The sequence below is a fragment of the Mesoplodon mirus genome (assembly GCF_964341445.2).
Source record: "Mesoplodon mirus genome assembly, chromosome: 15".
NCBI classification, from domain to species: Eukaryota; Metazoa; Chordata; class Mammalia; order Artiodactyla; family Ziphiidae; genus Mesoplodon; species Mesoplodon mirus.
In genome coordinates, this window is record NC_138991.1 from 33,728,353 (window position 1) to 33,741,132 (window position 12,780).

A 12,780-nucleotide genomic window follows, 5' to 3' on the forward strand; every position below is an offset into this window, starting at 1 on the left:
CTCATTCTCCCCTTGTCCTCTCCTACCTAAGGTAAGAAAAATTCTCCAGATTCTTCTAGGTGGGATGGCATGGTGTTCAGAGCTCACACCTCCCAATGATTTCGTTATTTCTGGATGATCACTGGGTTTTGAACACTCCTCTTAACGTGTGCCACCCAGAAGGGGCCCATCTTAGACGTCTGACCAGTGCGTGGGGGAATGAATGAAACAAGACTGTGTGATAACTGTTGAAACTGGTCAGTTGGTACATAGGGGACTCACTGTTGATCTTTTGTATGTCTTTGAATTTTAAATTTTTATGTTTTTAAATTTAAATGATCATAGAAAACATCAGGGAAAAACGTCTCATCTCTACAAATTTATGGTGCATTCAGACACGGTATTCCCTGCGCAGGCACGTTGCTGTCCCTCAACATGTGTGCCTTTTGAGGGACCAGGCAAAAGCAAACTCAGTGAGGGCCGGACGGGGTGGGGCTGAGATCGAAAACATTGAGAATCTACAGTCCCGTAACCTGCAGCTGAGCAATAGCGGCGGGGGAAAAGGTAGGCAAGGACCTTTGTACCAAGTCCTGCAGCATCAGGAGCCTCTGGAAGGCGGCCTCGGAGATTTCTGCCCAGGAAGTTTCGAACCCGCAAAGCCCCAAGGGCACAGCTACTTCAGGTGGATGCCGCCGGGCATCTGAGTGTGATAACTGAATCTCGGGCTTCGTGGGCTAAGCGTGGGGCTCTGTGTCCATAAACGGGGGCCGAGTTCTCACGCGGTGACCGGCCTGAGGGTCACAGGAGAACCGGCCTCTTAAGTCCACGAGGAGGACCAAGGCCGCCGCGCCTGGCCCACGCCTCTCCTTGGCCCGGGGCGTCGGGAGCGGGGTGCGAAAACCGCCAAGACTTCATCTGGTCGGCCCCTCCTTAGTTAAAAAAAAAAAAAAAAAAAAGGAATGGGAAAGAGGTCCCCGCCTGTTCACGTTGCGAGGGCGCCTCCACTAGTCACTTTCGCTCCTCTACCTCCCGAGTACCCGAGACACCGAGATGCCAAAAACACCTCCCAACTTCCTAGAGGGGCCTCTGCGGCCCCGCACAGCTCTCCGCGGGCGGGGCTATGACGCACTTCCGGCTGCGTCGGCGGCGGTGCGCGTCGAGGTGTTCCAGCGGCCTGAGCGGGTTTGACTCACGGTGAGCCTCCGGGTCCCCGGTTCGCGTGGCGGGCGGAAGCGGGAGTGTCCGCCGAAGGGTGCGGGGAGGGACGAGTGGGTTAGGCAGCTGTGGCCTGTGGGGACTCCCCAGACCGGTCCTGGGAGGGTGGTGGGAGGAGCTCCCAGTCCCTGCCCAGCCCCAGACGGCGGAGGCGTTTGCTCCCTTGAAAGCATTTCCTCCACCCCCGCGCACCCCCCGAGGGGCTTAAAAAGTGAAAGTTGGCCTCTTTCGTGTTCCAGAGCAGTTGTTCTCTGCGCTCCCTGAGCCGAACGGCCCGTCAGTCTGAGCGGGGCTGCTTTCTCTTTTTCCCTGGCTCTCAGTAGGCGGTCCGAATTCAAGGCTAATTGATCAGAATTCGCCCGAGGGGGTTGGGGACCTCGTGTGAGAAACTGGGCCTCAGTAGTCCTGGGTAGTGTCTGTTCCAAGGGAGGGAATAGGGAGGGCTTTGTTCAGGTTAGAAAGCACGTAACAGGGATCTGCTCCAGTTTGGAAACGCATTTTTAGAGGACCATTTATTTATAAATAGTTTGTCAAGAGAAAGGTGATCTGGTGAGTGAGGTACTTGGAAACCTCTTATATAAGGAGCAATTGAAAGAACTGTGAAGAAAAGACAACTGTTTTCAGGTATTGGAAGCCTACAACGGAGAAAGTAAGTTTTGGTCTAGGACCAAACTAGGATCAGTGAAGAAAGAAGATAAAAAGTGATGCAGAATTTGGTTCAGTTTAAAGAAAACCTGTAACAGTTAGAACTGTCCAGCAGTAGAAATCTGTGCCTCATGAATTATCAAGTTTGCCTGCGTAGGAGTTTTCAGGTACAGAATGAGTATGTCAAAAGCATTCTAGCATTAATAGGTAAGTCATGTTAAATTGTTAGACTGTAATAATTTGGTTTATTTATGCCTCATCTTGTTCTAGAATGGATTTGGGGCACTTTGATAAGGGCATATAAGCTTTGGGAAATCGGCATAAAAGAGGGGGAAAAAACCTCGGAACAGAACAAAGGCCTCTGCTTGTAGTAGACCATGAATGTTTCCTTGATGGGCCTCTTGTCCTAAACATTCTAGCGAGCTTAAAATAGTTCACTGTGGTTGAAGACAGTGTGAGTAATGAAGCCTCTGTTTTCTATTCACATGCTTTTTTATTTTATAAGCACCTTATTAAGAAAAATTCGAAAGCTAAGACCTTGAGGGCATCCCTAAATGAACCTTTAGACAAACTCAACATGACCAGTGTGGTCATGACCAATACTGGCTTTGCTAGAGGCAGACAAGAGACAAGGAGATCTGAGAGGCAACAGGGGCTGAAATCTTTGAGACCTTGTTGGCCTTGTGATGATTTTGGCTTTTACTCTGTATGACACACAAAGCCTTGAAAGGTGTGAGCAGAGGAATGATGTGATCTGACTTGTATTTAACAGGCAACAGATGATGGACTGGTGGGACAGCAGTGCTGGAGGTAGCGAACTCTGAATCTCTTACTTGTAGAGCTTTGCTCATGAATTGTGTGCAGAATGTGAAGGAGGATTTGGGTGCCCAGGTTTTTTTGGTCTGGAAAAAATGGTGGAGTTGCCATTAACTAAGATGAGCAGCTTTGGGGGAAAGATGGGAAGTACAGTTTCAGGCGTGTTAAGCTTGAGATGCCACTGGACGTGCTGGTGGCAACGTCAAGTGGGTAGTTTGTTGTGTGAGTCGAGTTCAGAAGAGAGGTCCAGGCTGCAGATAAATCGGCGGCTGTTGAGTATATAGATGGTACTTAAAGCCACGTGACTGGATGAACTCTCCAAAGAGAGTGAGTACAGTTAGGAAGAAGGCTCCAAGCACCCAGCCCTCCACTTGTTTGTGGCCTTGCTGAGGCATGAATTTGAATTGTGGGCACTGCAAAACTGGTGTGCTAGAATAAACCACTGAGCTATTGAGCCAGCCCAGCCAGTTGCCCAGCAGCAACATCTAGGGAAACTTTCTTCTTCAATTATGACTATGTATGTGTTTTGCAAAGGCGATTGTGTGATATAGTGACATCTGTGAGTTTGAACTCACCAACTTCTGGGAACAGATCCCATGTGAATGTGATACAGGACACTCACTGTTTAATGCCTCCTGTGCTGGGTTATAACTCCTAGTGTCTTGCAGAGTTTCCCAGGCTGGATCCCAGAAGCTGAGCAGTCTTTCCTGTTCTTGGGGTGCCCTCCTCTGAAGAGAGTGGGAAATTTTGTAACCAGTTATGTTACAAAGTTATTCCAACACTTAGGAGGTCCACTTGGAAGGATTTCTAAGGAATGCTCCCAGCGCTGCTACATCTATATTTAGGTTATTTTAGCCTTTGGTGCTAATGCCTTTATTTTAAGAGACTAGATGACAGTGCTTCCCACCCACCCCCCATCCCCACTCAGTTTTCAAGTAATCCTGAACTTGGGAGCTTCAGTAGTGTACTGGGTGCAGAGGATAGCATAAACGAGTGTTCAGTGCTGATGCTGGTCCACTGTGTTGGAATACCTGTTGGCACCTCATAGGATGCTTCAGAATTTGGGTACAGTAGAGGGGAGTCCCAGCTAGCATCCCGAGAGTTCTGAACTAATTAGCAGCTGATAATTATTGACTTTCTCGTAAAAGCAAGGTTACATATTGAGGTTTTATTCCTAGAACCCCACTTCCTATATTTTTTTAATTACCAAAATTGATTACAAAAATAAAGGGGAAGTCATATAAAACACATGTTTTTAATACATATCTACTAAATGTGTGAAACTGAACATCTGATATAAAAGCTGTAACATAAATGTACCTTTTTTGGAAGGTTCTGCATGGGCTGGAATTGCTGCTTTTTTGTTTTCCTGGGTTTCTTTTTTTGAAGGGCATGGAATTTGGGCATTAGAAGTAAAATCTATTTTATTTGTTTAAAACTGCTTATGATCCCTTTGGAGATTTTATGATTTTCTGGCTACAAAAGTAATAATATCCATTATAGAAAATTTAGGAAATAAAAAAAAGACTTTAAAAAATTGAAATCATTCATAATTCTGTAACCCAGAAATATCACTGTTCATGTTTTTATCTTTTTCCTTCATTGTGATTGTGTGTATATTATGACTGTGTGTGCGAAATGATACTTCAAGGCTGTCAAGCCAGATCCATGGAGATTGACACACGTTAGAAATTAGCATACTCAACTTTTTAAATGCCTTAGCTTTAGATTATCTGCAACTCCTGTTCCCTCGTCTTCAGCTTTTATAAGCCATTTATACATCCTTTTTATGTTCTCTACCATTGTTATCAATATAATTTCATGTAATGAACACCCACATAGATTTTTTACGTGTTTGGCTCTTTCTTGAGACTGCTGGAGTTTTCCTGGTCTAGATTATTCAAATTCAGTACGGGAACACCTATGTGACAGGAAAGGTGCTGCTTAGAGTTTAAAAACATGCTCATCAGGAAGGCCAGCCACAAGTGTGTAAGATTAATTAACTTATGTAGTTTTCTTTCAGAGTACTATATTTAGTGAATGCCAATAATGATAGACTGATTCTATTGTCTGTTTACTCACTTCTTTTCCATCTCCCCCACAACTTGAAAGCTGTGTGAGGGTAGGCGTGTATCTGTCTTAGGCATCCCTGCAGTCCTAGCGTCGAGCCCATGGCAGGTATTCAGCAAATGTTGAGTGAATGGATTTCACTTTTTTGGCATATGAAGAAAATGGAAGTAATTATATTTACTATAGATGTTTTCAGTATTCTAATGTATCAACTGACAAATATATAGAATATTTAAAATTTAAAAGAAAAAATACTCTTTTTTTTTTTTTTTTTTTTTTTTTTTTTTTTTTTTTTGCTGTACGCGGGCCTCTCACTGCTGTGGCCTCTCCCGTTGCGGAGCACAGGCTCCGGACACACAGGCTCCGCGGCCATGGCTCGCGGGCCCAGCCGCTCCGCGGCATGTGGGATCTTCCGGGATCGGGGCACGAACCCGTGTCCCCTGCATCGGCAGGCGGACTCTCAACCACTGCGCCACCAGGGAAGCCCAGAAAAAATACTCTTAAACATCTTTTGTTTGTATTGTCTATTGTGGTTTAATTTTTCCTTTCAGTTTCCTCTCAGCAGTATGTGTCTCATCAAAAGAAATACCTCTGAAAGAACATACGTTACTTTTAGTCTAATCTCTTGTCATTCCACTTGTCTTTCTGTGAAAGCTAAACATAAATGGCATTTTAAAACAAGAGTATGCCCTGCTTAAAATGGGTCAAGTGAAGCTCAAATTACATCACTAACTGTGCTCAATCATTTAAAAATATGCTAGTTAATTCCAGGCTTCTAACATGATTCCTGGTTATGCTAACTAGCCCTGTCATTTGACTAGTAAATTTTTAATGCTGAAGCTAAAAGTTGTAGGTTTAGACAGACTTCATTTGGCCAGTAGATGGCCTCTTGAGATCTCAGAAGTTGTAAGATTCTGAAACAGTTTTTGGAGCAAAGTTAATTTAAATTTAGTTTTAAGCTTATGCCACAGTGCTTTTCTTAAATTTATTTTCAAATCGAGGTATATTTGATGTACAATATTATATAAGTTACAAGTGTACAACATAGTGATTCACAATTTTTAAAGATTATACTCCATTTATAGTTATTATAAAATATTGGCTCTATTCCCTCTGCTGTACAGTATATCCTTGTAGCTTATTTCTTTTATACATAGTGGGTTGTACCTCTTAATTTCCAGTCCTATATCGCCCCTCCCCCCTTCTCTCACCCTACTGGTAACCACTGGTTTGTTCTCTGTATCTGTGAGTCTGTTTCTTTCTTATTATATTCACTAGTTTTTTTGTTTGTTTTTTAGATTTTGCATGTAAGTGACAATATACAGTATTTGTCTTTCTCTGTCTGACTTTTCACTAAACATAATATCCTCCAAGTCCATCCATGTTGTTGAAGATGGCAAAATTTCACTCTTTTTTATGGCTGACTAGTATACCATTTTGTGTGTGTGTGTGTGTGTATACACGTACACACCCCACATCTTCTTTATCTGTTTATCTGTTGATGGACACTTAGATTGCTTCCATATCTTGGTAATTGTAAATAATGCTGCTATGAACATTGGGGTGCATGTATATTTTTGAATTAGTGTTTTCGTTTTCTTCAGACATATATGCAGGAGTGGGGTTGAGCCACAGTGCACTTTTTCAGAGAGTGGAGGCAAAGTCAAATCAAAATAGGATATCCTGAGCTGACTCCAGGAAGATATTTGACAGTCATTGTAATATGGTAGCTTTACGATGGCCATAATTTCCACAGTTTCCTGTGCTAAAGGTGTGGCTATAAAAACCAAAAAGCATACATACTTTTTCTTTTGGTAATTTTATGGTAACCATATTTTCATAGGTTTAACGTGTAGCCCTAAAGAACCAGAAACCCAAAGGAACCAGTACTCCTGCTACACAGAGCCCCATTTTAGTGACACTGTTTCTGGAGTACCTATATGATGACCAAGGTACTGGGCATGGCCACAGTTCTGGGCCCTAGAACTCCACAAGAGCAGGGGCCTGTGATTGTGAAGGTCGAGGAGGAGGAGGAGGAGAAAGGGAAGCGCCTTCCCAGCCTGGAGATGTTCCGCCAGCGCTTCAGGCAGTTTGGGTACCATGACACCCCTGGCCCTCGGGAGGCCCTCAGCCAGCTCCGGGTGCTCTGCTGTGAGTGGCTGAGGCCTGAGATTCACACCAAGGAGCAGATCCTGGAGCTGCTGGTGCTGGAGCAGTTCCTGACCATCCTGCCCCAGGAGCTCCAGGCCTGGGTGCAGGAGCACTGCCCGGAGAGCGCTGAAGAGGCCGTCACTCTCCTGGAAGATCTGGAGCGAGAGCTGGATGAGCCAGCACAGCAGGTAGGCTGGGGAGACCTTTTGCTCTGTGAGATCGGAAGCATAGCAGTCCAGGCAGGAGCGGGTTTGTTCACACACTGAGAATAACTGAATGGACCTTCTGCTGAGTTAGACCATGTTTCCTCCTATTTTTCTTCTGCTATCCTATATGGAATTGGGGAATTACCCTTGGGAGTTGAATGGGATGGATGCTTTTCTCTTTCCTAGAGGTTCTACATAGCTGTCCTGAGATTTTCTTTTGTTCTGGTTCTTAAAGTGAGCTGTGCACAGACCCAGCCGTTCCTAATTGTCTCTAGGCCTCACCACCTCCCAGTGAACAGAAACAGTGGTGGGAGAAGATGGCATCCTCAGGAGCAGTGGAGGAATCCCTGAGCAGCCCGCAGCCACGGTCTGTGGAGACCAGTTACAAATACGAGTCTTGGGGGCCCCTCTACATCCAAGAGACTGGTGAAGAGGAGCACTTCACTCCAGAGCTGAGAAAGATTCAAGGTAAGACCATCTGTCAGGCCCCCACTCGGTGCCCAGGCCTTTGTGGTTGAAGAAACACTCGTCCTAATTCCTGGTTGTGAGGTGGTCCCCTAGGCTGACTCAACTGGTCTGGCTGATGAGGCAGAATGAGTTCCTTTCCTCCCTCAGGTGTGTCTCAGTCAGTCCTGGCGTGGGAACAGATGACACGCTCGTAAAGGGAGAGTTGAAGTGAGTTTAGTAAGGGGACTGTTCATGGAAGCGAGGACAGCTTGAATGAACCAGTAAAAGGTGGTACTGGTTCTTTTGTTAATGACTTAGTGAACCTGCTGTGATCAGTTTGGGATTATGCAGAAATGGTCCTGGTAATTTCTTTTTCAACTTACGCCTCATTAAGCTATTTAAAATGTTTAACTTTTCTTAAGTTATTTACTTCCCACACATAGTTCATGGCAACTTGAAGGGAAATCTGTACGTGTAGCCAAGTGACTGCTCATCATGGGGACTGAGAGGGATTTTAGCTGCTGCTTCAGTCAACAGTGAACAGTGAGGAGGGGGTGAGCCTAGAAGCAGCTGGTAGCAGAGGAGGGAAATAGATGGTGGGTGGAGAGAGAGACAGGGACGAGGAGAAAGTGGCTTAGAGGAAAGTACCTTGTTGACTGAGGCTTCTGGACTTGCGGAGGGATGACACTTCTCAAAGGGAGCCCATTTTTCAGTGTGAATTTCTCTTACTCCCCTTTTCTGTGTATGTGGATGGTTAGGTGGACTTTTAAGAGGTGTGACTGTCTCGTGAAGTGCTCTAAAAAAGCTAAACTGCTTCAGTCTGATTTTGACAGTTACTTTGTAACTAAGAGAATGATAAGACATAGCCAATGTAGGTGAAATGATGAGAGTTAAACGCTCATGAGAGTTAAGTACTGTCATTCAAATTAGTAAGGATCTGGGACTGGAATGATTATAAGTGGACCAAACGTTCTCTCTTATTGCTTTTATGTTCAGCTTCCGTGAGAATAAGGATTTTGTGAGTTTGCCACTAGCCTCTTCTCCCTTCATTATCCTTTTTCTTTTCCTTTCTCAACTTTGACCCTTGCACAGTCTTTCTTGTTTCTCTCCCTGAGCATCACCCAGCTCCTTTGCTGCTGTCCCAGTATGCTGCTTTTTTTTTTTTTTTTTTTTTTTTGCTGTACGCGGGCCTCTCACTGCTGTGGCCTCTCCCGTTGCGGAGCACAGGCTCCAGACACGCAGGCTCAGCGGCCATGGCTCACGGGCCCAGCTGCTCCGTGGCATGTGGGATCCTCCCGGACCAGGGCACGAACCCATGTCCCCTGCACCGGCAGGCGGACTCTCAACCACTGCGCCACCAGGGAAGCCCTGTCTCAATATGCTTGGTTTTGCCTAATTGCCCTCTATACCCGAAGTTCTCCTGGCAGAGAACACCATGTACTTCTCATACCATGATAGCTTCTGGTAGGGGGCTTGCGTGAAAGTCTGGCATCATAAACTAGATCTGATAATGACTTATTTGTATCAGTGTGATACTGTAACTTCATAGAGCAATATTTGGTTACCCCTTAGAATCCATCAGTGTCACCTGGTGATTCAATTTCTCATTTAACAGTTTCTTTTCAGGACAGGAAACAACTGACATGTCCTTATTCTACTTACTGTTTCAGATCGTAAGTCGAACACCCAGAATGAGGAATCAACAGATAAGCAGGAAAGTTCTGAAGAATTTCACGCAGAAGGATTCAGAAGGGATTCTATTCCCATGATTATTGCCAACAAATGTGAGGCCAGGTTAGAAAGGCAGTGGGTTAACCTGGAAAAGGGAAGAGGAACAAAAATTCCTCTCCAAGACAAAGGTTCCTCAAAAGGTAGAGAAGTAATGACTAAACCTGCCCCAGCAGAGAGACGTTACATATGTGCTGAGTGTGGGAAAGCCTTTAGTAATAGCTCAAATCTCACTAAACACCGGAGAACACACACTGGGGAGAAACCATATGTGTGCACCAAATGTGGGAAAGCTTTCAGCCACAGCTCCAACCTGACCCTTCACTACAGAACACACTTGGTGGACCGGCCCTATGACTGTAAGTGTGGAAAAGCCTTCGGTCAGAGCTCGGACCTCCTTAAACATCAGCGAATGCACACTGAAGAGGCTCCTTACCAGTGTAAAGATTGCGGCAAAGCCTTCAGCGGGAAAGGCAGCCTCATTCGACACTATCGAATACACACCGGGGAGAAGCCGTATCAGTGTAACGAGTGTGGGAAGAGCTTTAGTCAGCACGCAGGTCTTAGTTCTCACCAGAGACTCCACACTGGAGAGAAGCCGTATAAATGTAAGGAGTGTGGGAAAGCCTTCAACCACAGCTCCAATTTTAATAAACACCATAGAATCCATACCGGGGAAAAGCCCTATTGGTGTGATAATTGTGGGAAAACCTTCTGTAGTAAGTCCAATCTTTCCAAACATCAGAGGGTCCACACTGCAGAGGGAGAAGGGCCTTAACTGTCAGGTATGCTCTCTTGATGGTTTTTGTTTTTTTAACTTCAGAACGTGAATGCTAGGGAGAAAGCCCAGTAATTGCAGTGTAAACTCTGGGGTAGATTTCGTTTCACTCGACGTCGAGGGGACAGAGTGAGAGCTCAGGTGGGGACACTGCGGGTTCCTCACCTGCCCGCTGGCTGCAGCAGGGTCCCCTCACCACACTTCGAGTCCCATAAACCATGCGCACATTGCCTTTTGTATAGTTAAAGTGCTGTGTATCCGGTATAATTAAGGAGGAAACATTAAAACTGTTTAAGTGTTTTAACATATATTCAAGAATTATGATTTGTAAAGAAATGAGCCATGTTGAACACAGTTTAATCCGATTCAGAATAAACTTAAAACATCTTGTGATGCCTTAGGACTATTTTATTAAAAAATTATATGTTATTCAACACTATTCTAGAGAGGAAACTTCCTACTGGTTTTGCTTTTGGAAAATTTGGATTTGGGGTAAATAGAACTTTCAGTGCTTGTGAGTGTGTGTGTGAGGAAATTGCAGCAGGGTGTGCAGGGTAGCTGCAGCTTAGTCTTCATCGTGCTTTTCCTGTGTACAGAACACGTTTTTCCAGCATTTGGGAACATTTTGTCAGCCTCATGCTTTTTGGGTGTTACACTCGTGTCTCTGCCAAAATCTGTGAAAATCTGACTCCCTGATAAGCTTCCTACTAAATTCCAGAAGCCAATAATGCACAGTATGATTACCTTAAATCCATCCTGTTTTTTTCCCTCTGGCTGCAAACTCTTTGATTTAAGGTATGGCTTTTGGCCACTTGGTCCTCCTGTTACCTGGAAACCCAACAACTTCACTCTTTGCTCCTGTCATTTGCTTATCTTCATATTGTGAGTTTTTTCCACCTCCTATTAGTAGTCACTGAAATATCTCTTTGTCTGCTGCTGCAGCCCTAGTGGTCACACAAACCTGACATGCCAGGATTGGGGACAGCAAGAAAGTGTCATGTGTAGTACCAGTTCTGATCGCTGGAAACTGCCTCGTATGCCATCCTGGGATCAGATTAAACTACAGGTAATGAGTCTATGCAGCAGCCAAATTTATTAGGGCGGCGGGGGGGCGGGGGTGTCATTACTGAAAAAGAATCAATAGTGCTTGAAATCTGAAGGGTTCTTACTGTTCCGGTGGCCTGCTGATGATCTGGACATCCCTGCCAGCTCCTTTGGCCATTTCGTGTGAGCCATCCTGTTTGTATATTAACCCTCCCGGAGGCCCACAGAGAATTTAGTGATTAGGTGGCAGCTGGCTTATCTGTAGGGCCCCCGCCGAAACTGCTCCAGATGAAGGCTGAGGAGCCTGCTGAGCCCTCGTCCTCCTCTGGTGAGAGCGGCCTGGGCCCCCCATCTGTCCTGCCCCTCACCTTCCTGACTGTGCAGTGGTAGTTTCTGATGGGTGTTGATGTGAGGCAAAGGTCCACAGACTTCCTTTCAGCTCCCATCGGTCCATCTGCGAGCTGAAGTCTTCCTCTGACCTCCTTGTCTCCAGACTTTCAGGCTTATTCTTTGCAGACCCCTTGTCTAGACAAGTCACAGCCCAGGAGGCCACTTCTCCCTCCATGAAAAGTTGGTGCCAGATAGACTGCTCACAGCTCTGCCCACCAGATTCCCCTCACTCTGGCCTTTAGGGCCACTCCTGAGCAAGGCCGTGTGAATCAGCACATTTTTGGTTCACACACCAAAATATTGAGCTGATCCCTCTGTGAAACACAAACGCTACTTGTTTCTTCCACCAAGTCAAAGGGGAATGAATCCACAGGTGTGAGCAGAGGGAGGCATCAGGTCAACAAAGGTAGGAAATGTGAGGCCTGAGCCTCCTGCTTACACACCTTGTGACTTCTGGACCTGCTCAGGTCGTATGAATGACTAAATTCATATTGTTATAAATCACAGTATCGCAGTCTGTATGTATTGTGGAAGATGGGGACAGATTTTGAGGAGAAGGAGCGTTATCTTGAGAGGCATCTGCCTCAGGTGAGATTTTTGCATGGTCTCCAGGCAAAAAGAGGCTCCTTTCCTGTATCAAGGGGGAAGGGAGGTGCTTTTGTTAGGCCAGAGGACTTGGGAATCTAGGGTTCCAGGTGCTCAGGCACACCTACCCAAGTGTCACATACATCAGGATCCCAGTCTTTCCCGATCAGGGCCTGGAATTTTGGCATCAGTGACTTGGTGAGGCTTTTCGTTTAGCCACCTTTGCAGTTCTGCCACCCTGACAGTTAAACACTGTGCCTGATTTTCAGGCCAGTCTGCTCTCAGTACACAAAGCGCGGTTCTCCTCAAACGCTGCCGTGGAGGACTTCTGGCTGTCACAACAGGCCCTGAACTGATAGTTGGCTTATGCAAGTGTATCATTTTCTTTCTTCAAAGCTTGAGAGAGAGAAACTCTGCAGCCCTTATAACTGCCACTATCCCAGTAATGCTTGGGTTATATAGAACTATTGCATAAGCTGATGCTTTCCCTGGTACCTGTACCTCATCTCTTGCCAGAACTAGTAGGAACAGTAGCAACTGCCATGGGGTAGAACGCCAGGGGTTAACACCATTACATTTATCACCAGGCTCCTTTTTTTTTACCATCTGACCAGCAAATGACCTACTCCAGAATCCCATCCTGAGGGCTCCATCTCCAGGGCACTTCCAGTACCAACTGTCATAGTTTGGATTTCCTCTAACACAGAGCGCAGGACCAGGGCATGG

At 45.6% G+C, this 12,780-nt stretch overlaps 1 protein-coding gene across 2 annotated transcripts; it reads left to right on the plus strand.

Moving 5' to 3' along the window:
• The first annotated feature begins 1,097 nt into the window (after positions 1–1,097).
• On the plus strand, positions 1,098–10,428 carry ZSCAN21 (zinc finger and SCAN domain containing 21). Of its 2 annotated transcripts, none has more exons than XM_082644860.1 (4): positions 1,098–1,173; positions 6,569–7,064; positions 7,358–7,550; positions 9,200–10,428. In XM_082644860.1, the coding sequence occupies exons 2-4, from the start codon at positions 6,666–6,668 to the stop codon at positions 10,033–10,035; spliced, it is 1,428 nt and encodes a 475-aa protein (XP_082500986.1). In that variant the 5' UTR covers positions 1,098–1,173; positions 6,569–6,665; the 3' UTR covers positions 10,036–10,428. The 2 variants fall into 2 exon arrangements, with proteins under 2 accessions (XP_082500986.1, XP_082500987.1); XM_082644861.1 differs by lacking the exon at positions 1,098–1,173 and adding an exon at positions 1,187–2,046.
• Positions 10,429–12,780: the final 2,352 nt, after the last annotated feature.

Excerpts from the sequence above, each read along its gene's own strand:
- ZSCAN21 (XM_082644860.1), top strand. The coding sequence starts at position 6,666 with ATGATGACCAAGGTACTGGGCATGGCCACAGTTCTGGGCCCTAGAACT. Across the intron at positions 7,065-7,357 it reads TGGATGAGCCAGCACAGCAG|GCCTCACCACCTCCCAGTGA; the intron begins GTAGGCTGGGGA and ends AATTGTCTCTAG. Across the intron at positions 7,551-9,199 it reads AGAGCTGAGAAAGATTCAAG|ATCGTAAGTCGAACACCCAG; the intron begins GTAAGACCATCT and ends TTACTGTTTCAG.